The 27,070-nt window shown below is 42.0% G+C and overlaps 1 protein-coding gene across 1 annotated transcript in view; it reads left to right on the top strand.

Moving 5' to 3' along the window:
- The window catches only part of LOC120223593 (neurexin-3), a gene marked incomplete at its 3' end in the record, with an annotated part of 324,726 nt that overhangs the window by 61,689 nt on the left and 235,967 nt on the right, over positions 1–27,070 (top strand). The window contains exons 3-4 of the mRNA XM_039221796.1: positions 860–1,298; positions 5,855–6,238. Of these exons, the coding sequence (XP_039077727.1) occupies positions 860–1,298; positions 5,855–6,238 (823 nt within the window). The remainder of the gene's footprint in view (positions 1–859; positions 1,299–5,854; positions 6,239–27,070) is intronic.

Here is a 27,070-nt window from a genome sequence, read left to right as displayed (position 1 = left end):
TTTTTTTGTGTTTTCTTCCAAAGATGTTTTATGCATTTATGAGTGCATGTTATGAGTTTTTATACCAAACACACACTCTTAACACAATGATAGTGCATATATGCATATGCATAAACATATATAAAAAACACACTCTTAACACAATAATAGTGTAGTATACACTCTTTTATGCTCCTTGATAATTTCACTTAATATTTCTTGGAGAGCATCCATGTCAAAACCAGAGCACTGCCTTTATTTTTGATTATTATCATTAATAATTTATTTTAGAGAGAGAGAGAGGAGGGGAAGGGACAGAAGAAGAGAGAGAATTGGTGCAGGGCTTGTTCCCACAAACCTGAGATAATGATCTGAGCCAAAATCAAGAGTCCGATGCTTCACCGACTGAGCCACCCTGGGGCCCCAGAGCACTACCTCGTTTTTAAGGGCTGCAGAATTATCCATGACAAGGATGTGCCAGTTTGTTATTTATGGTCATTCAGATTGTTTCTGGTCTTTTACTATACTTCAGCAATTATATTTGTATTGAAGTATTAGTTTTTGGGTAACTCATACTCTCTTGATTTCTACTTGCAAGCTTGTATTGTATGTCTTTCTGATATCACAAAAAAAAATTGACCAGAAGGAGACAGCACAAAAGGAATAAAATGGAAATGTGGGGGCTTATTTACATCTTCTGTGTATCCCAGAAGTGTCTTCAGATGCTTTTTTATATGCTGCATCTCATGTTTCTCCTATTGTTTCAGACATAGTGTGTCCTGAAGCCTCTTCTTGGACCTTTGTCCCAAGTGCCCAGTGAACAGTGGATGGTAACTGTTTACAAGATTGATTCCTGTGGCTCTTGTTTGGCTTTTGACAGGTTGTTTATAAGAATAATGACATCCGTCTGGAGCTGTCTCGCCTGGCCCGGATTGGGGACACCAAGATGAAGATCTATGGGGAAGTTGTATTCAAGTGTGAGAATGTGGCCACGCTGGACCCCATCAACTTCGAGACCCCAGAGGCATACATCAGCTTGCCCAAATGGAACACCAAGCGCATGGGTTCCATCTCCTTTGACTTCCGCACCACTGAGCCCAACGGCCTGATTCTCTTCACTCACGGCAAGCCCCAAGAGAGGAAGGATGCTCGGAGCCAGAAGAACACCAAGGTGGACTTCTTTGCTGTGGAACTCCTTGATGGCAACCTGTACCTGCTGCTTGATATGGGCTCAGGCACCATCAAAGTGAAGGCCACTCAGAAGAAAGCCAACGATGGGGAATGGTACCACGTGGACATCCAGCGAGATGGCAGATCAGGTAGGAGAAGGTGGAGTTGTGACTCGGAAAAGAGGAAAACTACAGCATCTTAGTCTATTTCATGGCTTTATACTTTTTTATATTTTACAGTTTTTATTTTAATGTTTGTGCTTGCATGCATGTTGACTCTTGCTGTTTTCTTTAATGTTTGTTGTAAGATTATGTTTCTGAACAAGATATCTGTCTCGTCCCTCCCCCTCTCCCTTGTCACTCACCACACAGCTGTCTCTTCTGTGAAAGCTTCAAGACCCTGGAGCCAAGGATGGTTTTACAAGTAGCATTTCCACTGCTACCAAAGAGACTGTCATGTCACTGGTGTGATGTTCTCCTCCCCCCTCCCCCCCACCTCCTTTTCCTCTTCTCCTTTTTTTCATCACCATGGAAACCGATTGTGACATCACAGATGCTGCGTTATGTGATTACTCTGTAGGATAAGCCTCAGTGTGCGAGAGTTTATGCAACGATACACCCTTCAATAATTGGCAAGAGTCATGTTGCAGGGAGAAATTAAGACAAGAAAGGGAAAGGCAAATTGATTTTTCCTGAAGTCATGTTCAACTTAAAGCCTTCCTTTGGTGTGAGAGCCTATATTTCACTCTTTGCTCAGACCTCACTAACTCTCCCTTCCTCTTCATAACCTTTTACATTTGGTTTAAATGGCTTTGTTTGTTTCTGCAGCTGCAGATCAAACAAGCTAGCCCCAGGCAGTACATAGCTACTGTGGAACAGTCACAGAGGGAGTGCGCGCGCTTGCATACTTGCTCGCGTGCACGCGCACGTGCACACACACACACACACACACACACACACACACACACACAAATAGAGTCTGGAGCTTTTGAATGCCTGAACAGTTTGCATAGCTTTCTATGGACCATGTGGCAGTGAAGGTCACATTCTGTGCCACCAGAAAGGACATTTCACCCGAGTGGTAACTAGAGCATTTGGATTTCACACTTATTTCCTGATTCCCAATTTAGAGAATTATACTCAGGAAAGGTCTTGGCCATATTTACTCTGTTTTTAAGGATTCTCCCTCCTGGTAAACACAAAGTCTTTCATCTGGGCTTTTTTTTTTCTTTTGTAGGCATGCTTGGCCAATAATAGAAAACAATAGGTTCCCTCAAAAGGCTACAGTCAAGAATGAGCTTTTCTGTATAATTCCCTAGCCAGAGGGATGACAGAGATGAGCAGTATTGCCCCTAGGAGGAGCTGGATGGGCTCCATTCAGAGGGCAGACGGGTGGCAGATTGCAGCCCTGGATGGCTTAGTGCCCAGCAGGATGCTTTATTGATTGTCTGAAATCTAATCAGAACCAAGAGGCTTCAAATTAAATGTGCTTGTTGAGTAAGAATGAACAGTTTGTGCTTTTTTAACAGAAAAGGACCCACAAAAAACTAATTTCTCTGGAGGGAAGATCTGTTTCTCTCTCTTTCTGAATTTATCCATAAAATGTCAGCAGGGGCAGTGCCAAAACGTTATTCTAAAATTATAAGGGAGGGGTGCCTGGGTGGCTCAGTCGGTTGAGCATCTGACTCTTGGTTTTGGCTGGGGTCATGATCTCATGGTTTCATGAGTTTGAGCCCCATGTTGACTTCATGCTGACAGGGCAGAGCCTGCTTGTCATTCTCTGTCTCCCTCTCTCTTTGCCCTTCCCCCACTCACGCTGTCTGCCCATCTGTCTCAAAATAAATGAATAAACTTAAAAAAATAAAATTATAAGGGAAACACTTCTGTTGGTTTCAGGACCATGTGTTCTGGGTCTCCAGGAGTTCCATTCTGATTGGTGTGTGTCATGATTGGCTAATTTAGACCTGACACAGCTTAAAGTTTACCTGTGTCAAGGGCAGGTGAGAACACAGAAGCTTGCTATATGTTTACTTCTGTTTGTTCCCAGCACATATTGCTTTTTCAAGTGACATAGTTATTTGGTTAGAACTGTCAGTGGACCTATCCCTGACAAATATATCTGGATTTCAGATGCCTTGAAATTCTTTTCTGGGAGCCATAGAATTGGCCAATACTGACAAATTTCATCAAAGCCTGTAATAGTTTCCTGAGTAAACAAATAATTGTCCCATGAAAGCATCATAACATGAAATTTTAATATGATCTATTAAACTTCATTTCTTCATGAGGCTGTTTTCTGGTATGTTTTTAGTTATGAACCCATTCCAAAATGAGTAGTTATAAAAACATCTGTATTTGTGAGTTGGTGCCTCCTTTCCTGTTCATCCGGAAGAATGACATGGAAGAAGTATTATGATCACTCCCCAGTTAGGAGACTGATTCTTTTTTTACAAATAATTTATTGTCAAGTTGGTTTCCATACAACACCCAGTGCTCATCCCCACAAGTGCCCTAGGAGACTGATTCTTGAAACAGAATTATGTGCATTCAAAACAGTTGTGGTCACCCACTCAGGATGGATTTTACTCAGGATGTATTTATGGCTCCAGCATTTAAATTGGGTCTGGTGCTGCCCTTATTTGTCAATAGCTGTTCCTCCAGGTTCAGGATCAAGCAGCTCTGTGGGCTTGTGGAGGGTCGAGAAAGCAAGCAGTGCAAGAAAAAAGGAGATGCAAACCTCAACTTCCTCATTTGTGAAAGAGTGTACCTATTAACTCCTACCTTGCCGGATTGTTTTGAGGATCAAGTCCAGAAAAGCACATGCAGTACTTTAGTACTATACATAGGCTTTTAAAAGATTAAAAACAAACAGGGGTGCCTGGGTGGCTCTGTCAGTTAAGCGTCCAACTTCGGCTCAGGTCATGATCTCGCGGTTCATGAGTTTGAGCCCTGCGTGGGGCTCTGTGCTGACAGCTAGCTCAGAGCCTGGAGCCTGCTTCAGATTCGGTGTCTCCTTCTCTTTCTACCCCTTGCCTGCTCACACTCTATCTCTCTCTCTCTCAAAAATAAACATTAAAAAATTAAAAAAAAATAAAAATAAAAATAAACAAAAAATCTCCAAAAACACAAATCCGATTTTTCCAGGACAAAACTTCTAGGATGGAGTAGAGGAAGTGGCTGTTGGTGTAACCCACCCAAAGGCCTATTACATTGGCTTTGTAATCTGGAGTGTACTTCACATTCTTGATATTATTTGATCTTTACGGCCCTTCAGGCTCTCCCCTTCATAGCCTAGGGGATTGTGACTCAGATAGAAGTGAAGGCTGGCTGATGGATGGCTGACCCAGTTATCCTGGTACCAAGAAAGCACTTTAAGAATACTAAATAGGTTTTACAGTTTCTGGCATGATATTTAGATATCACCTTGATCTTGTAGTTTAGGAAACTGGACTGTAAAGTGGCTCAAGGACTGGCCTGATATCAGAGGCCACTGAGGACCAGGATGCCAGGCACAAGTTCCCAGGCCAGGCTGTATGCTTATACCTTCTACAGTCACATTGGTGGATCCATAACCCTCCTGCTGCCGTGTTTGGTCTGACTCTCTGATTTCATCTCCTGCTCACCCCTTGTGCTGCTCCACTGTAGCCCTACTCTGGCTTACCCCACAGCCTTTGCAGGTGCCATTCCCCCTGCCTGGTATATTCTTCCCCTGGTCTTGGTTTGGTTGGGTCCTTTTCAATATTGTGCTTTCAGTGTATCTGTTACCTGCCGGAGAGGCCTTCGCTGACAATACGTTTTAAAGTAGACCCCACAGGCTGCTACTATAGTACCCATTTTGCTCTCCTAGTACCTACCATTACCTAATTTCTCTTGTTTATTGAGCAATGTATTTACCTTCTGTCCCTCTGCTCTGGAATATATGCACCACAAGAGCAGATAGACCTGTCAAGTTCACCTCTGTGCCTACAGGTATGCCAGAGACACACAGGTGGGCAATATATATTTGAATAAACAAACATGTCCCAGTTAAAATTTCTCAAAGGTAATGCTCCAGATATTCACTGGCAGGGCTGGTAGCTAACACTAGTGTGGAGCATATCCGTGCATGGAGGGTTCCATCCTTTGGGGAATGGCAAACGAGTGATAAAGAGTCAAGTAGTTCCAGAGTCCTTACTCTGTCCCAGACACAGAGGGCACTTTATATATATATATATATATATATAAACTCATTTAATCATCATGCCAGTCTGTGATGTGGCGACAATTATTTTCCCATTTTACAGATGAGGATGTTAAGGCCTCAGAAGGTGAAATCACTTCTTCAGGATTACACACCAGTACATGGTAGAGCTGGCATTTAAACCCAGGCATGGGCTATGCTACTCTCAACCTGTATGGTATATGACCTTTCAGCCAAGACTGTAGAGAAAAGATATCACATTACGTGTTCATTGACTGAGATGGTCCCAAATCCTCCTGTCAGTGAGAGTGTCTTAGTAGCAAAGACTGGAACCACATGGCCTGTATTCTCTTTTCTACCGTCTTGAAGCATTTGACTCCCTTGCTTGTATTGTTCCCACTGACCAGGCAACACTGATCTCTGAACTCACCTACTGGTCTTCTGTCATTGGGCTCACCGACTAGCAGCCTGACCGGAGATGCCAAGAGGGCTGTTAGCTCACTCCGTTTCTGTCCTCCCATCCCAGGTACCATATCAGTGAACAGCAGGCGCACGCCATTCACTGCCAGCGGGGAGAGTGAGATCCTGGACCTGGAGGGGGACATGTACCTGGGCGGGCTGCCGGAGAACCGTGCCGGCCTCATCCTCCCCACTGAGCTCTGGACTGCCATGCTCAACTACGGCTATGTGGGCTGCATCCGTGACCTGTTCATTGACGGGCGCAGCAAGAACATCCGGCAGCTGGCGGAGATGCAGAACGCTGCGGGCGTCAAGTCCTCCTGTTCACGGCTGAGTGCTAAGCAGTGCGACAGCTACCCCTGCAAGAACAACGCAGTGTGCAAGGATGGCTGGAACCGCTTCATCTGCGACTGCACGGGCACAGGCTACTGGGGAAGGACCTGTGAAAGGGGTGAGTTGGCCCTCACGGGTGGCCTGCAGGGTCTGAGCGGGGGTGGTGGATGGCAGTTGTGTCCCTAGAAAGAACTACCCATGCTTTCTTTGTTTTAGAGAAGCATTGCATTTTGTTCACTGCTTCCCAGATTACACCCTTTCTGGTTCTGGACTCTTGAACTTGTTTAACTAGGATTGGATCCCAGAAAGGAAACTTTAGAATAAATATTACCAAGATCATGATACTTTCTCAATTAAGTATGAGACATCTTCTGGTTAGAGTGGGCACATATATCTCTCTTGGGTTTCTGGATGGACTAACAAACTAGCTCTTTGGAGCTTTCTGTATGCTAGCTCTTGGACTAGGTTTTAAAAATACACTGGGAGCAAGGTAGATCCAGGCCTGTTCTCACGGAATTACTGCCTAGTGGAGTATTTAGTCATTAAGTAAATAACTACAAACATGTAAGGCAGAATGATGTATTGGTTAAGAGCATGAACTCTGGGGTGCCTGGGTGAGAAATCTGACCCTTATGTGGTGTTGTGAACTTTATCAAGATAATCGATATCTTTGAGACTTGATTTCCTCATCTGTGAAATAGGGATAACCAGGGACCTACCTCACAATGTACAGTGATGGTTAAGTGAGTGAGTAGTTTCACAGACAATGACTTAGTAAGTAAGTGTTGGTGATTGTAACCACCATTGTCATTGCTATTAACATCATTAAAGGGAAAATAGAGGAGTTTGTAAGGCCTCTGCAGGGAGGTCCAGCATACCAGAGGTTCATAGAAAGCTGCTGCCAGGAAGAAATATGCAATCTGAGACTTGAAATATGAGTAGGAGTTAGCTTGGCAAAGAGATTGGAGGAAGGCATGTGTCTTAGACAAGAGAGAGAATGTGCCAAGGGACAGAGCTAAGAAACCATGGCACAGTTGGGGAACTGAATGAAGTCCAGAAAGGACTAGAGTGTGGCATGAGATGGGGGGAAGGGCAGAAGAGGTAGGTGAAAAGGAGGGAAGCAAGCAGGCCAGGATGCTGGGAGCAATCCCTTTCCAGTCACCACTTCAGCATCTTACATCTGCACTGACTTTGCAATTTGGGTGATGGGTAGAGACAAAGGTAAACAGAAACAGAATCACGACAAGGAAATTCTGGTCTTTGAGCGACTTCCAGTTCCAGCTTGGTTTATTCCTTTATATGCCAAGCTTACTGACTCAAGCTGGCTGTCCATAGGTTGTCAGCCTCTATTTATATAAAAGGATAGTTTACATGGTTATCAAGAGTTTGCTGAGGGCGTAGCCCTGGGGCTTTGAAGATACTGTATCTGTAACAGACACAGTTCCTGCTCTCAAGAAGCTTATCATTTATTTATCTGAGGAGTTGAGGCATCTATACAAGAAGAGAAATAAAATGATAGAAGTCAGCACCATGGATTCTATTGGTGGACCAGACCGGGAGGATATGGACATTCAGAGAAGAGAAGACTTTCTTGAGAAGGGACGTGCAGGGTCTCATCCCTCAAGACTACCAGTGGCCAGAATTGTCCAATATCAGAAGTCTGGTGATGGGCATGAATCCTGGAACAAGCCAGGAACACGGGCTGGATGACTGGGCAAAGATGTTTTCAAGGAGTGGTTGTGTGAGCTCAGTTATATTATTAGATGAGGGGTTTTTCAGGAGAACTGCAGATCTCTTTTACAGCTGGATCAGAAATAGGACACAGAGCATTGGGGTGAAGGAGGAAGAGAGAACTTATTTAGAGCTTTATGGGATGTAAATTCAGTCACTGATTTTCAAAGCTACAACAAGCAGAACATGAGCTAAGATGAGGAAGCAGCCTATGGGGCCAGTCTGTCCAGTTCATACACTTTTTTTCCAAATCTGTTTGTAGGCTGGACTACTCTTGTATGGGTTTAGGTTAATAGAAAGGTCATTTGACCTCCAAGATGAGTAAGATAGTTTTGGTGCAGGCCACATTGTTCCAGATCTTCCACCACCTTGGGAAGTAGTATAAGAACCAAAGATCACTTCAGACATCTCACTTCTCCCCTTGGGTCTCTTCCCAACTCAAGGACCTTGTGACTGCTGAAGACAGGCAGGATCGACTATAACCAGCTGTGTAAGGTGTCTCTGAGCTCACCTATTCCAAGGGTAAATCAATGGGACTTGGTCCAAGTTTTGCCAAGTACGGTGAAAGTCACTGCACCTTTTACATTGTCACTTCTGACTAGTCATTAAGAAGCAGTTGATTGGGGATATATGAGGGACAATTATTCCTGGTACAGTGCAGCCAAGTCATCCATTCTGGCCAGATGAGAAGGAGCATAGCAAACTTAAGACATTTGATCTATATATTGCTCAAATCCCAGACGGTTCAACCGATTGTTTTGTTCCCTTGCTAATTGTTTTTTTTTGGGTCCTGTATTGTTCCTGACATCATGTTCAGAATGAATCAGTGGAGTGTAAAAAGGAGAGGACTTTACTTGCTAGCAGAGAAAATAGAGTTTTACAATGACATTGTTTTCTTTATTGAAACTGATTTCTCAGTGGAGCTCCTTTGAGTGTTTTTTATTCCTTTTTGATACATGATGCAGACATTTATTGAAACCCTAGCATATTCCAGGCACTGTACTGGATGATAGAAATGCAAAAACATTGACAAAGCCCCTGTTGTTGATGAACAGGTGTATAGTCCTTCCATGGAAGCAAAGGGTAATGTGGGAAATGTCCTAATGTGTGGTAGATGTTAAGCTGTGTGTCTGTAGGGGAACTGTAGGGCAAACAGATGGGAGAAGCCATGTCTATGTAGGGGAATGATGGTTGGGAAAAGGGGATTTGAGATTTCTTGCATCTTTTTGTCTCCTATTTCTAGCAAGACTGTGGTCTTTTGTTTACCTCTGCCATGTAGGAATTTCTGAAGAGTGATGAAAGAAAAAAAAATATTTGTTAACGTTCTTTATGTAAGGAGCATGATCCCCTTCAGATACAGGAACACTGCCCCGCCCACCATGATCCCATCACTCAGCTTACTATTTTCAAATATTTTTCTATGAACAATAACCCTAAGCCTAGAATCGATCATTTGTAGTAAATGTAATAAGGCTAAGACAACTTCTAAAGCAGCGTGTCCCATCCAGCCCAAACTGGAATGTTCTGTACTTGAATTTTGCTGTGGAGTCAGTCCCTTGGTATCACTGTCCCGCAATAGGAATGGTAGGGTTCAAGAGGCATTTGTTAATATAAAATGAAGAAAGCATAGGTGGGATGCTGGAGTTGGTAGAATAAGAACAGAGTTGGGGATGGCCCAGGTCAGACACTAGATCCAAGTAGCCTAAGAACTCAAGCAAAGTGAGCAAACAGATCAGTCTGTAGGGCAACTCCCAGATCAAAGCTGTCCACCAAAGACAAAGAAATAAGGCAAGGGACTTAGGAAATAAAAAAATATATATATATGAGATTAAGGTTAATTTTCAGGAGTATCTTTCTCTTATAGTAAAAATCGATGACTGTTGCTTGTACCCTCAGAAGAATGCTTCCTGCCTGTGAAGATAGCAACTCTAAATCTTGACTTTTAACAACTGGCTTGATGTTGTATTAAGATTTTGTCAGGATGATCTGATACTATTCTAAGATGTAGATCTATCTTCCCATCCCAGTTGTTGGGCTGCATCTATTTGGGTTTATTATTCATAGCGATGTGGGAGATGCCTGTCTTCCTGACCTAAAAAGCAAAGCCCTGTTTTAGTTGTTCATGCCAGTCAGTCTAGTTGAAATGCTCCTACTGTAAGACCACCTGCCCTCTTGTGAAGACCTATTGTACAGAGGAAGCATTCCAGCTTGTCTGTCTTAGGGAGATAGAATCAGTTGACATGGGAACAAGCAAGGCATCTTCTCCTTGTCAGTGAGGCCAGACTGTTTAGTTCAGTTGGTGGGAGCCAAGTGTACATAGCCGAGACTATGGATTTGATTTTTTTTTTGTGGACTATCAAGTTTCGATTTATGAGGCCACTGCAGATTCCGTCTTCTTCCCTGAATGACTTTTTCTGAAAGTATGCCGTTATTTATTTAGCAAACAAGAAAGTAGGATTCAGCACAAGTCCATTCCTCTGACAAGAAAAGTAACCTATAGTATAGCATTTGGAGTCAGGGTGGCCTAGTGGTTAATGTCATGAATTTTAGAGTCACATAGACCTGGTTTCTGTGCTCATTCTGTCATTTACTAGGTAGGTGGTGTACAACAAATTTCTCTCTTAATTCTTCTAAGTCTCAGTTTCCTTATCTGTAAAGTGGGGACACAAATACTTTCTAGGTAAGGTTCTTTTGGTTGCAAGCTACAGAATCGATTATGGCTAACAGGGAAGAGGATTTAGTGCATAATTACCTAGAGAGGTATTGATCAAATGAAGATCTCACTAACTACATTTTAAAAGGGAAGCAGAGCAGTTCTAGGGACCCTAAGGCACTGTGATTGAAGTGACTCATCTCTCCTAACCTCCAGGTACTGGACTTTTCTATCCAGCATTTACATTTTCCAAAATGGGAAACTGGCCCAGTTTGGTTTGTCTGTCTTTCCTTACGTCATTCAGATCCGTTTAGGTGGGTGGTCACCTAGAACAGATATGAAGGATTGTGTGTGTGTGTGTGTGTGTGTATAAATAAGATATTACTGAATCGTTTTGTTAGTGCTCTTTCATGGCTAAGCTCAGCATATTCTGACCCATAAGTCCATATCCTGTTACAGATATCCAGCCATGTGGAGCTGCTTCTGTTTGATAAAAGAAAATATCCGGAATCATGGAAATCGGTTGCCTTTGATAATATTAATTTGCAGAGCCAAGAGAATGTGATGAGAGGGTAGGTCTGCTCTTCTCACTGGTTCCCAGGATTCCATTCATCTGATATAAATACCAGCTGAAAAACAAGAATGCAGATATTTTGAGTTTTTTTTAAGTGACTCTTGTTCCAACAGGAAAAGAGTACAGACCACAGCTGCTTCCCATACAGCCTAGGGACTTCCCTTTCAGCCAACCCTCTGAATGCTGCTGTGTGCCTCAGGAGGAGTAGTGGTGCGTTCTGCCTGGGAAGGGTGAGTTCCCACCATTAGATGAGACTGGAATGTGTCATTTGGATGCCACGTGGAAATTTTGACATCAGAAATAGAGTTGGCAGGTGCTGTTGATGTTTCTGTTCCTAATCCTTATTTCAGCAGGTGAGGAATTGGAAACTTTGAGAGGTTAACATCACTTTAAGTTGGAGTAGCTCTAGAATGATTCCTGACTCTTAATCTCTTGTACTTTCCATTGCATCGAGCGGCCTTCCTTTCCTATGTATTTGAAAGAGGTCAGATTGTAAGGTCACTGAGGGAGGGAAAATGATGCATTAAATACTTTTGTTGCCCACCTCCTCCAGTCTCTAGCACCGTGCTGTACACATACTGTTGTGGTTAGAAAATGTTGGAAGACCCCAGTCCTCATTCCTGGGCCTCTCCTGTTAGTCTGCACACTCCCTTTGGTGTCCCCACCCATTGCCATGGTGTCAGAGATCATCTACACTGTGATGAGCCACCGTGTCCGTGGCTCCCAAGTCAGGATCTCTAGCTTGGCAGTCTCTGGAATCCCAGGTTTCTGAATCCAGATGCTTGCCTGAGATCTCCATTTAGATTTCTGATAGGCTTCTTAATCATAACATTGAAAAATGAAATTTGAGTCCGTCCTCCCAGTGTTAGACATTTCTTCCCCCAGTCTCAGTAAATGGCGTCACCATTGTCCTTGGCATTTTCCTTGATTTTTCTCCCACTTCCTTAAATCTGTCACAGCATTTTCTGGTGGACTTCTTATTTAAACCCATTCTCATCTATTCACCTCTCTCCCTCTCCACCACCATCATCTTAGGTCAGTCTACGCTCATCTCTTTTTTGTACAACTAGATGGCGTGTCACATGGTTATGAAAAGCTCAAAATCATTTTCTGCCTTTTTTTGAGTATTAGATTATTTAAATATACACAATAATTTCCAATCTTAAGTAGCTTTAGTTTCAGTGGCTCTTGGTTCCCCCAAATTGTAGGAAATTAAGCTATGATATTTCTTTGGAAAGAGCTTCAACATTAACGTAATGGCTCCACAAGTAGGCATCTGTCTCTTCTCTGTATCAGGCTTGGTGAGCTAAGTGTTGAGGATGCAGTTTTGTAGGAGATATGGTTTCTGTTCTTCATGAACTCATAGTCTAGTGGAGGGGCTAGAGAAGGAGTCTGCAAATTATAGTGCAGTCTACCAAGGGCAATAATTCAGAGAATAATCATAGGGAAGAAAAGATAGCAATTAGAAATCAAAATATGTTTAGCACTTTATATGACTTTATAACTGGTTCTGGATCCACTGCTGGGGTCTACTCAGACTAACTCACTGGTGTAGGAATAACAGAAACCGTGGCTTCCAAGGTCAAATATAATAATGTTGGTTGCTTTTACAGTTTCCAGTGCCATTGAGGATCTGCTCCCATTCCCCAGGGATACCCAGGCCCTTTATTTAGATGTGTGACCTTGAGGTTCTTGCTTGGATATTCTGGCCTCTATGGTCTGCGAAAATAAAATGAGACAGTTAAGTTTCGTGTTCTCTCAGGGCCCTTCCAATTCTAAAACTCTGTGATTCTCAAATGTCATCGGCTTGGCAGTGTCTTTCCTTATCCTGAGTAGAGGGGTAAAGGTGAGTGAAGGGCAGGATAGGAATGCAAGTCCTTGTTTTTTACAGGCTGCAGAACTGTCTGAGTTCTGAGGCTGGGTTTAGTTATATCAGCACTGCAGTGAAGTTCTCTGATTCTTTAATTTGTGAAAATTAACACCTTGGTGTACTGGGAATACTTTAGGCCCATGATACATAGGTTTTAATTGATGGATTTATGAATAGAACCTTGGATTTCTTAAGAGCATTTAAAGGCTGTCACCTTTTTTTGGTCGAGGTTTTGCCCCTTTTGATGGGTAATGATATTTATCAGAGAAAGTGGCTTCTCAGGAAAGCAATTCATGAGTGCCTAGTGGCTCAGTCAGTTAGGTGTCTGATGTTTGATTTCAGCTCAGGTCAGGATCTTGTGGTTCATGAGTTCAAGCTCCACGTTGGGCTCTGCACTGACAGCACAGAGCCTACTTGGGGTTTGTTTTCTCTCTCTCTCTCTCTCTCTCTCTCTCTGCCCCTCGTCCTCTGTGTACACGTGTGCACACACTTTCTTTCTCAAAATAAATATATAAACTTAAAAAAATATACAGTTCATCAATATCGACTGACAAGTCCTCACTTTTTCTTATCTGTTGGTGCTTAGGTTTTACAGTTATATCTTGGTGACCACCATAGCAGTGCGCAGACTTAGCCTTTTCTTTTTCCTCTTCCTGTTTTCTAAGTTTTCCTTTCCACAGGCTCAAGATTGTATGATCCCAGGAAATTGTACCATAGTCCACGAACCCTTCCTAGTGTTATTCTCCCAGGTTAGGATCTGAGATACTTCTGATCACAGCTGCCCCTGCAACTTGAAAGAGAGTAAGGGAAGGGAATTCTAGCTGTTCTGGAGTCTTGAAGCTCAAAGGTCTCAGAATGAAAGGTTAGGGATTTTTTACATCTGTGAAAAATTTATAGCTAAGCCTGTGTTCAGCCTGAGAATATAAGGGTCAGAACTTTGGGGTAGCATGTGACAGCTGCTTAGAACCATTTCATACCTGCTGTGAGCTGTGGTTCTGTTCAATAGAGGGACATGGTGGCCGTTTATATTGCCACTCTATACCTTTATTACTGCCTTTGCTAAAAGCTTCTTAACTGCTAGCAGACATCTGCCTGTTATGGATGCAGTAAATTGAGATGCTGCTGAATTAGGAGAAACAAGTGCTTTAAAACACACACAGAGGGATTCTCATAGCCTTTTCCAACATCTCTGGCTTTGTGTGTGTTTTCATAGATAGATGAATCCTTCCTTGCTCCAGTCAGGTTAAGAGGAAAGCAAAGTTAAGAGATCTGCTGTTTATTGAGAGAAATTATGTGCCTGCTCCATGTTAAGTTCTTAATATACATTGGGCCATTTAACCCTCACATCCACTCTGCAGGCTGCATATTATTATCCTCATTTTCTGGCTGAAGAAATTAAGGGCTTGATTCATTCCTTCCAAAGCACCTATTGAGCACCATGTGCCAGAGGCTGCGTTGAGCCCTCAGGGTATAAAAGCATTGATCTTATCACTCTTCATAAATATTCTAATAAATTCTGATATCTGAGGAATGTGGGACATAAATGCAGGAAGAAATATCATGGACAGCATCACAAATTAGGTGACACTAGAGCTGAGGCTTGGTAAAGTAGTAAGATTTGCCCAGTTAGAACAGACAGGTGGAAGTATTCCAGGCAGAGACAATAGATACGCGAAGGTGACTTTGGCAAATAAGAAGTTTTCCTTGTGGATAGAATCTAAAGCTTGGAAAGTAGGAGAGGAATTTGAGGGGGATATTTTACAAGGTGTGGCTGGAGGAGTGGCAGGGCCAGTTGTGAAGCACTGTGTTCACGAACAAGTTTGGACCTTATCTCAGAGGAGGTATGCTATTTTTAGCAATGTGAGTACAGGATGAGATACGGGAGACAAGAGCCAACAGACCAGTGTGCATTAGTTCTGTTTGGATTTGCATTAATTCAGCTCTTAGAAATAAGAGCCATGAGTGAGGTAGAGGGAGTGGAGGTTGAGTTTGGGGGGCACATCCAATAGATATTTAAGGGGCAGCATCAGTAGGACTTAATTGTACAATAGCTAAAGAGTGACCAAGACTGGATTAGAGCAAGAGTTTGGCCACAGAAGTTATTGTTTCTTTCCTGTTCTACTCAGCCATCTCAGACCAGCTGGAGATGCTTGGGAGGAATGGGGAGGATGCAGCCAGTACTCACCTACATGTGCTGGTCCCACTCTGAATATATGTGACTAACTCTCTGTGCTTCAGTTTCCATATTTACCACTGAGAATATCTACACTGGTTGCTTAATTGGCTTGTTGGGAACCTCTGTTATAGAGCCAAAGTATATGATGTGCTTACATAGATAAACCAATATGCCCCTTTCTGCATTTGGAGTTCAGCAATTCAAGAATGAAACAAATTCTATGGCTGGTGTTTTTATCCCATTTTTCTCTTATGTCCTAGAAATAATCTAGATGAGATTTTTGTGCTTAAGCATAAAGATATAGGCTAGAACTTAGAAGTGGGAGGCAGGAATTTGCCACAAGGAAACATACCAAAGCATGTTCTTCTCCATTCTTTAAATGGTTTGTACTTGGAATCAAGACCGGACTTCAGTATAATCCTAGATTTTGAAGAATTGCATTAAAATGATCTGTTGTTGATACCTGTGATTATCTCAAACTCTGGAGTAGATTTGCTGGCAAAACAAATTGTAGTTACTTTTTCTCTTATAAAAGTGACCGTATTTTATATTGAACTAAAGGATTCTTTCCTTAGAGATAGGAAAATGAGATTTTTAATTTTTCTGTATTCTGGTTTCTCATTAGGACTTTACAGCAATGACACATAATAGCAAGGATTGTGCATGTGACCGAGCACAGGGCATATCCCTCCAATTTCCTTGATGTTTCTCTATATTATTGTGGGTTCTGTTTTAACCCAATTTGGGGTTAATAAGGGGAAGAGACAGCAGACATGTAGCAATCATGACTAGAAATCACAAACTCAAAACCTGAAACTGGATCGACCCAAAGAAAACCAGAGAGAGTATTAGAATCATAGATCTGTTTATCTTCACAGAGGCTCAGATGTTATCTGGCATAGCCACCTACATCCCCAGTTTTAGGTGAGGAAGCTGAGGCCTCCAGGAAGGAAATGGATTGCCCAAAGGATAGAAAGTAATGTTCTTAACCCCTCATTTCAGTTCCCTTTGGCTGAGTTTTTTTTTAAAGAAGTATGCACCGACCGTATCTGTGCATCTTTCGTGAAGATATATGTTTATGTCCCTGTGGCCTACTAAGCAGTAGAATTATGGCATTATAGGAAAAACATTTAGTCCATTTCCAGTAATTTAGTTTTATTGGTAAATTTTATTTGAAATGTTGCCAATTGATTTAGAGAGAAGAAATATGAGGAGAAAGACATGTATACATTTCTTCTCCCTCCTTCTCTCTCTCTCTCTCTCTAAATATTTTATTTATTTATTTTGAGAAAGAGAGAGAGAGCAAGGGAGAAAGCAGGGGAGGGGCAGAGAGAGAGAGAGAGCAAATCCCAAGCAGACTTTGCACTGTTAATGTGGCAGGCTCCATCCCATGACCACAAGATCACGACCTGAGCCAAAGTCAAGAGTCAGATGCTTAACCAGCTGAAGCACCCAGGCGCCCCTATTCCTTTCTTTCTTTCAGCACCTGTCTCCTCTTGCCGCATGAACAACTAATAAACCCAGCCCAAGAGAGATGTTGTAGTGACAAGTGTATCTGGGACTTAGGGCTGGAAAACCTGGGTATAAACAGCTCTTGGAAGGCCCCCTTCTGTGGACTGTCAGACTGCCATTTCCCTGGCAAAGAGATGCAGTCTTTCTTGGAGAAGATCATTTCATGCTTCTTAGAATGTTTAACCTTTACAGCAAGTCGTTCTCATCAAAATGACAAACCCCAGCAGAGCCTTCTGAGAGGCCAGTAAATCAGAAACCTCATGAAATCTGTGGGATTAGCATGCTCGCCTTCTTTGTTTCCCCAGGGAAAGAAAGCCCGGTGCCTTTCAGATTTCAGTCTTCTCTGCATGCCTCTTGTTTGGGGTTTCCTGCTGTGGCCTACTGGTATTTGAATATTCTTTTCCTCCAGTTGCCCACAGCCACGTACTAACACCAGCCAAAGGCAGCACATTCTGTATCTCCATCAGCGACATTGTAAAGGAAAGATCACTGCTCTGATGTTTGCTTAGCTGAATTACTCCCACCCTTGAAGTTTTCCTTTCTGGGTCTGAAGATAGTGCCCGGCTCTTAATGTCACCACACATGGTGGCAGCCTGTTGCTCATCTCCAGCTGGGTGTCTCTGCTCCCCATGCCCAATTTTTCAGTCTGTAAGGAAACTTCTTTCACAGACAACCCAACTTCTCTAGCTGCTGCAACGTGGGGCCTCCTTCTGTGAAGTCTACAAAGTCAAGTCTATGTTGAGTGCAGAGGTGGAAAGAGAAAAGGTTGATGAACAAAAGTGCTATCAGATGCTCAGGTGATAAAAACAACTTTATAGATGATGGTGGGGGGCTGACTCTTATCAGAATTTATAGATTCATATTTACAGTTGGAAGGGACCTCTGAGGTTTTTGAGTCTGACCCAATATCTGATGCATAAACATCCTTGATGAAAATCTCTAAAATGTTCTGTGGACTCTGTGGGAACATTTACTCTGTTTCCATATGCTGTGCTAAATGCTTAGCAGTGGGTAGCTTATTTAATCGTTGTAATAACTATGTAAGATAGGTGCTATTTTTATGCTCAGTTTACATATGAGGAATGATAGGGTCAAGGATAGGTTAAGTAACCTGCCCAAGGTTATCTAGTTCTTCTGGGACTTCCACCTCCAAACCCAGTCTTTTGTGATCAATAATATTCTATGATTCCAAGTGACAAGGGAGTTCATCTCCCATTTCAGTTTTGGATCACACTGAATATTCAAAAAGCCTCCTTTTTGCCATGAACAGAAGTCTCAGTTCTTCTAATATCTTTCTTCTGATCTTGGTTTAGGCTTTGGGGAACTATTCAGGGTTTATCCACTTATCTGACATTTACTCAGTACTCACTATGCCATGGACACCTGGGATATATAGACCTGATCAAACCTAAACCCTCTTCTACAGTAGGCCTTCAGTTATTTAAAGAGGACTGTCATTTTCCACTGAAATGTTGTCAGTCATTCTCAGGATAAACATCACTGCTTTCTTCACCACTCCTCATCTGTTGGGGTTTTGAGTTCCTCCATAATCTTCACAGTTATTGAAGTGACTTGAGGAAGGTGAGGAGGGGCTGTGCATTCAGGAAATGGAAGTAAGCTTCCAGTACCAGGGAGCTGTGCGAAGTAGATGAAGCCCCTCAAGCAGCAGGCATGCATTATTAAAGCAATAGCCTAAGAAGTTATCAGACATTGTAGCATCTTATGGACCATGGGTTTGTGTGGCCAGGGGGAATCAGTGGTATATTAATGAGGGGTGTATACTTTTGCTAGCTTCTTATCCTGAAAAAAATGCCTCAGGCCCACAGTTGGCAGCATCACATTTACTGCCTAGTTGTATTTCTCAAAATAGTTCCAGACTGAGTGGGTTACATCACATATTCCAAAGCAAAGCTGAATTTATTTTTGGCCATAGGAACGTCTCAGGGATCAGTCGACTAGGAAACCATGTTTTTGCCAAGTATCTGCTGATACCGAATCATTGATTGCTAGAGCTGGTCACAGCCTTGAAAGTCACCTATTCTAGTGCTCGTAACTCACAAAGGAAAACTGGGGTTCAGAGTGGTTATAAAAGTTGTCTAGAGTCACATAGGTAGCCACAGTGGGGCTCCTAACTCAGTATTTTGAATCTTAGACTGGACTCTCTATCTTCAGGCAGTGTGAGGAAGTGCTCTCTCTGGCTTTGTGCCTTTGGTGTGGTCATCCGGCATAGATGACAACGGAATGCTTGTGTAGAGAAACTCAGAACCTTTCTGCACAAACTCAGTGGCTTCTTACGATTTTTTTTATGTGTAATAGTCCCTTTATTTATTGCAAATAGGCTAAGCAATTAATTCACAGTTAGCAACTTATGGCCTGGAAAATCTCATTACCCAAACCTTACATTATCAACACATCTGTTTTAAAAGAGATACTTAAAGAAGTGGTCTGAATATCCAGATTCTTGATCATCTCCAAGAAAGGGTTAGGGGAGCCACTGAAAGACCATTTTGGAGGGAGTGTGGGTTGTACCAAGGTTATCAAAGCCACTGAAATTCACACATCAGAGAGTATGAAAAGGGAATTCACATTTATTGAGTATCTACTGTATGCCAGGTATAATTTTGTGCTTAGGTTAAGATGCAGGAGTTTTGGAGTCAGACAGCTGGATATGAATTCCAATTCTGTCACTGATTACCATGTAATCTTGGGTGTATTTTTAACCTCTCTAAGCCTTTGTTTTCTGGCCTATAAAACAAGCCTTTTGGGGGTTGTTGTGAGGCTTAAATAAGATGATTATGTAAAAATATTAGTATGACACCTGTAACTTTATACATGTTCAATACACAGAACAAGCTTATGAAGTGTGTGGTATGATTAAGATTTTTAAGATAAGTAAACCAAGACCCAGAAAGGTTAAATAACTTGCCATAGTCACAAACACTAGACTTCGGATTTTCAAAGCCTAGTCTGTAAGATTTTATATTATACTTTGCCATTCCTTAAAATGGGAGGTCTTGGAGGTGGTGGAATTGGGCACTTGGGGGGGGGAGAAAGAACTGTGGGAATTGGAAAGGGCTTGTTTTTGTTTTGTTTTTTGTTTGTTTGTTTGTTTGTTTATCTTCCAGCTCTCTACATTCTCAGCTTCAAGACTTTCAGTGGGTGAACTTGAGGCATAAGGAGACATGGTAGCTGCCCATTTGGATTAAATTCAGAATTTAGAAAAGCAATGAAGATCCTCCACATTCTCTTGCCCTCATTCTTGGTTCCTAAGTAAAGGTGAAGAAGTCTAAGCTTTCATGAGGCTGGTCTAGAAAAGCTTAGAATGGATACACTGGACTGGGAAGACAAACTTTGTCCTATTATGATTCATCTAGCTGTAGAGAGGCAAGATTCAGCGTTACCCAGAGTGAACAGATGGGCAGGCATGGGAATGAATGATGAAGCTCCTATAAGGGGAAGGGGGCTTATGTATACAGGGCAGGCATTTCTACCATTTGAAACAATGGGGCTGACCCTGCAACTCTCCTTGGTGAGGTGAGCCCCCAGTGGGTTCCCTCCTCTGTTCTCTTTACCTTTTACTTTCATACTCCTTTTTTTCCTCTCTTCCACCTTCACCCTATACAACCCTTTCTTCCCTTCTCTCTCCTCTCTGGGAGCTTGATACACCAATAATAACTACTTTTAATGGGCACTTGCCTTGCAGAAGGTTGAAATTGACCCTTCTTTATTCAGAATGATTGGCCTGGAGGCTGCCATAAAGTGTGGGCTGCCAGAAGCTGCAAGGTGGCTAGTGCCTGGGCTCTCTAGGTAAGTGGCAGCTCATAGAAGGGAAGGAAGGATAGCCCTCCAGGCCTCTGCAAGCACTTCTGTCTAGCTTCAAAGCCATCTCCTTGAAAATAAATGAGAAAACCACTCAGCAACAGGGAACAATGACTCTGTAGAGCTAGGTGGCTAAAGCCCAAGGAAAGAGTGCAGAGTATTCTTGACTTGGCTGTTGCAAAAGAGGCCCTCTCTGCCTGATGTTGGGTTCCCCCCTTGGGCTTTCTGTAAAGGGAGATTGATGTGTGATGATGAAGTAGTAGTCCTCAGGATGAAGCTGAATTGAATTACTTCTTCTAAATCACCCCCCCCCCTTTCTTTCTCCCTTCAGTCTTCTCCCTCTTCCTCACCTTTCTTTCACATTCCTTCTTTTCTTTCTGCAAATCTCTTCAACACATGCTTTGTTTCCTTCCTACACTGAGAATATTTGACCCATTTCTTTTCACTACTCAGTTGCTTTGATGCAGTTGATGTAATGAATCTTGACTTTGGTAGGACTGTTAGTCTGTCTTCATAAAATGCTACTCAATAAACCAATCTCTAGATTAGAGCTCTGTTAGGAATGTTTACCACCGTTGGGAAGAAACCTCGTAAAGGATTGTTCTCAGTGGGTTATTACCAATGGTCTAGGTCATGGATCTCCATTAAAAAAAATAAACATTGATTTTCATGATTATAAAAGCACTATGTGTTCACGGTAGAAAATTTGGAATGTATGAAAATTTATTAATCCAACTTTTATTTAGGCAATATTGAACACCTATTTTTATGGCAGATAATAATTTTAAGAAAGACTAAAATCAAGCATTATTATACCAGAGATGGTCATTGTTAACCTAGTGGTATGCTTTATTCCATTCCTCTAGGCAATATATAAATAAAATGATGAGATTTTTGGGGGGGTGACAGTGGGGTTCATGGGGACCGGAGCCGATGACCAAGAAAGAATTCTTGAAGACGTCTTTAGTGCCAAAAAGGTGATTTTATTGAAGCACAGGGACAGGACATTTGGGCAGGAAGAGCTGCCCTGGGACCATGAGGGGAAACTGATTATACACTATGGCTTTAGGGGAGGTAAAGTCCAGGGGAAGTTTCCAGTGAGATTTTCATATGCTAAAGAAGACTCCCAAGATAGTGGAGGCCTAGCTATTGTTAAGCTAAGGTGGTTTTCCTTCTAGCAAAGCATTAGAATTAAGACAGTAGGGAGTTCTGGAGAAATGTTTTACTCTGCCAGACTCAAGTATTTGTCAGTGGGCTGCAAGTTATAAGGACATTTTTTAGTTCTGCCATTTCCTTCTGCCTTTGTTTCCTGCATCACTGTGGAGGGGTGATGGAGACTTAGGTCCTGTGTAACTATGATCTCTCTCAGTTAGCCATTTGTTTATCCCTTTCCTTTGTTCTTGGGCAGCCAGGAGTACCCGAAGAATATCACACATATTTAACCTGGTGGGGGGGGGGGGGCGGGTATTTGTGGCCTGTCAGCTTGCCTTATGCTCCCTCATCATAAAATATATGTGTATATATTACATATATATTTTTTATGTTTGTTTTTGGGACAGAGCACAAGTGGGGGAGGGGCAGAGAGAGGGAGAGAGAGAATCCAAAGCAGGCTCCAGGCTCTGAACTATCAGCATAGAGCCCAATGCAGGGCTCAAACCCACAGTGATATCATGACCTGAACCTAAGTCAGACACTTAACTGACTGAGCTACCCTAGCACCCCTATAAAATATATTTTAATGTTAGTTTAAAAGTAATTCTCTGTCCTGAATTTTTTCAGTTAGAATTATGTCGTGATTTCAGTTATATCATTCCATAATTATGGCATAATTTCAATTTAGGTTTGTATCAATATAGCTTTATCTCTAATTATAAAGAAAATCTTAAAAATATGATTTTTAATGACTTCACATTAGGTATATTTGTCAGCTGGTGCCTCAGTCATGTTGTCAATAGACCACTCTAAAACCTAGTAACTTACCACAAGCAACATTTAAATTTTATGCTTATAGATAGGGATGGCTGTCCTCTCCCGGCTATGAAATGGCTGGATATAGCTGCAGGTTTTGATGGTCCCTACATTCTCCTTGACACTGCTCAGGAAATATTCTCCTGGCAAATTGTTGCAGGATTTCCTTTTTTAACTTCAATACCTGTGATTCTGTGTCTCACTGTTTCAAAGAATGAAGAGGTGGACACAAAATGAGCAGTGGACATAAGTTTATTTATTTTTACAGAGGGGACTTTGGAAAGTGAATGCCCTCCACAGTAGGCAAGGGTCCTTGTTTTATAAGGTTTTGGCTGGCCTTCCCTTTCCCTTCCCCCTTGTTCCTTCACGGGTCCTACCCTTATTGGCTTGATAGCTCTAGGTTGCTGGGTTGTCCATTCCTGATTGGCTCATAGGAGGGTGCCTATGGCCATACTTAGGTCTTTTGTCAAATTGCCAAGGAAAACCTGAAGGGGAGTAAGGTGGGGTCTATTACATTCTTAAGAGGAACCTTAGGCCTGAGGGGTTTTGCTGTGGTCAGAAACTGCCAGCATTGTTCAAAAATCTGTTTTTCCCCACCTCGGGACCTCAGGTCCTATCATTTCCCTTTCTGCCTATTTTATCCTATCAAAACAGGGTGTGCAAGAGGGAGGATGGAAACATCCAGTGCCTCTTGAAACTTCTGTCAACATCTGGCACATTGTTGCTTCTGTCCACATTCCCCGGGTCAAAGCAAGTTGTGTGGCCAAGCCCATCATGGGGTGTTAATACACCGCACCCATTCAAGTGAAAGGTACTGTACAGTGGAGGCAAAGAGTGTAGGTATATAATACAAAATACCACGAGTGTAAAGAATTATGAACAGTGATTCAGTCTACCATAGTAGACTATCTGATTTTTAGTTATCACTAATAACCATAGGGTGCTCGAAGAAGATTAGTTATTAATGGGTGAAGGGGAGTGGGAGGTACAGCCTTAGAATTCTGGAATGAATAAGTCATAGGGATAAGAGGTACAGCATAGGGAATATAGTCAGTGGTATAGTAATAGTGTTGTATGGTGACAGATGGTAGCTACACTTGTGGTGAGCATAGCATAGAGTATAGACTTCCTTAGTCACTGTTTTCTATGCCTGAAACTACTATAACATTGTGTCAACTATTCTTCAATAAAATAAAAAAGATAACTATTGATCTTTGATCTTAACCTCTAATGTGACCCTTATTGGTGTGAGAAATATGAGATTCTTTTCCAACCACTTAGGCTTCAGAGGACATCAGAGCCGTCTTCACCAGCTCCGTTATCTCTTCTATCTGCCTACTTTGTGTTTCCAGTAGATCTTCCTATTGATACTTTAACTAATTGCATCTCTAGGAATTTGATATCTGACTTCACTGATTATCTCCTAGACCAGACAAGAACCTAGCTCTGATTTTAATGCAGAGAATGCTATGCTCCATACTATGGTATATCCCAGTGCTTGGCATGTAGAATGTACTCAACACATATTTATTGATGGTGATAGGGTCAGGTCATGGGTACTCTCAATCTTTTCATCGTAAGACTTGACAGACCTTTTTTTTCACCCATATATTCACCCCCCATGCAGATTGCTTTCTAGGATTATATTTCATGTGTACAGCCATAACTTTCCTACAGGAAACCTAGTTTATTTATTTGAAAAATATTTTTCTAAGGATGGAATATGATCATCCAAGCAAACTTTGTCAATGTCAAGGCATCAGTACTAGAAGGGCCAGTTTCGAGTGGTCAGAAATAAAAAAGAGGCTAACTAAATTGGTGAGGCTTAATAACTTGTATTCACTCCCAAAGAGAAAGTTTTCTTGGCCAGAATTTTGTAAGGGGCTTGTTACCCTAAGTAAACTATATTGAGTTAGGGTGTTGTGAGTGTGAAGGAAAGGAGAAACTGATTTAGGGAATGACACAAGGGATACTGTGTGGGAGTAAGGCTAATTTATAAGAATGTTATTAGAAAACCACCTATTACCACAGTGGTTTACTACCATTCAGCAACTATTGATTGAAACCCTTTCATGTGATAGCCACTATGATAAGAATGAAGGATACAAAGGGTAAAAGATATCCCCAGTCTTCAAGGAGCTCAAGGTCACCCTAAGGAGAATAGGTGACTGCCTCCAGGAAGATGGATTGGACATGAAGCCCATTCAACCAAGATCTCATTTTACTTAAATGACCTTAAGATTCAAGCTTGGTTGGAAGTGGAAGAGGAGGGGGGAAGAGAATGGGCCTGGACTTGGTCAAAATAGAACTCCCATTCCTTTACTCCCAGTAACAATGAACATAGAGACTTCTACAATGATTACATTAGAGTATTAGTGTAAAAAAATCCAAGCTAATTTTATTTTTTAAAAATGTTTGTTTATTTTGAAGGAGGAGGGGCAGAGAGAGAGAGAGAGGAGAGGGAGATCTAAGCAAACTTTACACTTAAGTGTGGAACCCAAGTGGGGCTTGATAACATGACCATGAGATCACAACCATAGCCGAAATCAAGAATCGGATGCTCAACTGACTGAGCCATCCAGACACCCCAAAGAATCCAATTGTGAAAGAGAGCCAAAGAACATACATCTGTATCCACAAAGATCGGTGAAAACCTTTGTGCGTGCACACACACACAGCTTTTCTAGTTTACTAGTCTCTGTATCTACCATGCCTTGACTAATAATCACAATTTTAGATATAAAATCAAAATAAAGTCATTTTATCCAAAGATTCAACATTTCAGAGATCTATCATTTATATAGAAGGAAATTCTTGCATATTATACTGTTGTTCACACTGCTACTTAAAATGATATTCATTCAAATATTAGTAGTGCCCACAGTATGCCAGACACTATGCTGGACCTTGACGGGTACACTGGTGGGCAAAAACTGACCCATCTTTGACTTCCTAGAGCCTATAATCTAGTGACAGGATAAAGATATTAGAACTAATCACCAACTAAACATACAACTTCAAACTCTGTTAAGATTGAGAAGTATGGAGAGCCAGGACTAGCTGGGGGATCATGAGAAATTTCCTGAAGAAATGATGCTTGAGCTGATATTAGAAGGATAAGTAAGAGGTAATGAGGCAAAAATGGATATAGTCTTCCAGGCAGAAGGTTGTTGCAAAGCCCAAGGGACGCAAAGGAGTGTGGCAAATTAGAGTCCAGGGGACAGAAGAGAGGCCACTGGTGTTGGGACAAAGTGGGCAGGTGGAAGGGCGGTAGTGGTGTCGTCATGCAGTCTCTTGCTAGTAGAGTGTGTTACCGATTCAGAATTTATCCTACAGGCCAGGGGAAATTGTTAAATAGCTCTAAGTAGGGGAGTGCCATGGCTATGATTTAATTTTTAAACATCACTTTGTCTATGAGATGAAGAGTAGGTTGACATGTAGTAAGACTTGATGGTAAAGTACTAGTTCTTCAGGAAAGTCGATGGTGGACTAAATTTGGATCAGGGCAGTGACTGTGAATGTAAGGGAAAGTGGGTGAATTTGAGATATCTTTAGAAGGCCCTATATTCATTCATAGCATTTGAGATGTCAAAGAAAAACAAATCAGGACTTAGTAGGGAGAGACTTTCATTTAAAAACAAGGGAGGGAAAGGGACTTGTAATAGATTGCTGTGACAATAAGGTCTGAAAGCATAACAAAATCACAGAAAAAAGAATTTTCTATGGTAAAGGAAGAGTCAAGAAGAGAAGCAGAATCTTTGGAGAGGATGCTGGGAAAGCAGGGGGAGGTTGCCACTGGGGTCTGATGGAGAAAAGATTCTCCCCATGGTCAGCAGATTCACAGAAGAAACTGATAAGGAGGGCATGGTCTACTTTCTTGTGTATCCTCAGTCTTGAAGTCAAGCAGAATTCAAGTTTGGGGCCAGTTATAGCACCTTAAGTTTGATCAAGACAAAGCAGAGGATAAGAAATGGTAATGGTGAACCCTTGGTTGGAAATTACATCCACCATGACCTGAAAGATGACGTGATGGAAGGCAAAGACTAGAGGCAGCAGCTTCTCAGTGGATCATTGAATCCTTGCACTGTCTCTCCAGGGGATAGATGATATCTCCGTTTTACACTTGGTGTTTATTTTAGGGGCTCAGATCCTTCAGCTGATTTACCCACACAGTACCCAGAGCAGGCTTGTTAGAGTTGAGAGGTTGGACTTAGGAATCTGTTTTCTTGTCCCCTTCTTTAACAGAAGAGGAAACCAGAGTTCAGAGAGGGAAATTGATTCCTCCCAGACATTCCAAAAACTGTAACCTGAACCCAGGACTTCATACATCCAGTTTGGAAATAATTCCACTTTATCTAGCTGCTTCCCATGAAATAATTCTCATGACACTCAATGTAGCATTGCAGATTCCCCCAAGTGTGGCAAATTGAAGTGCTTTTCACTCTCTCTACCCCCTGTGTGGCGAAATGCACAGATATCGATCACCCACCCACCCACCCACCTTACTCTGGAGGCTACCAGCCATCTATTTGAAATTAATCTGACTGGTGCTTTGGTTTTTCAGTTTTTATCATCATGCTTCATCCTATGCTTAGCTGGGCTTCAGGATGAAGTTGAAAGATGATATGGTATAGTGGATGGATGGTG

Source organism: Hyaena hyaena, unplaced genomic scaffold (assembly GCF_003009895.1).
Source record: "Hyaena hyaena isolate Hyena2069 unplaced genomic scaffold, ASM300989v1 scaffold_1016, whole genome shotgun sequence".
NCBI lineage: Eukaryota > Metazoa > Chordata > Mammalia > Carnivora > Hyaenidae > Hyaena > Hyaena hyaena.
The sequence above is the reverse complement of the archived record's forward strand: the minus strand, read 5'-3'. Positions and strand labels throughout refer to the sequence as shown.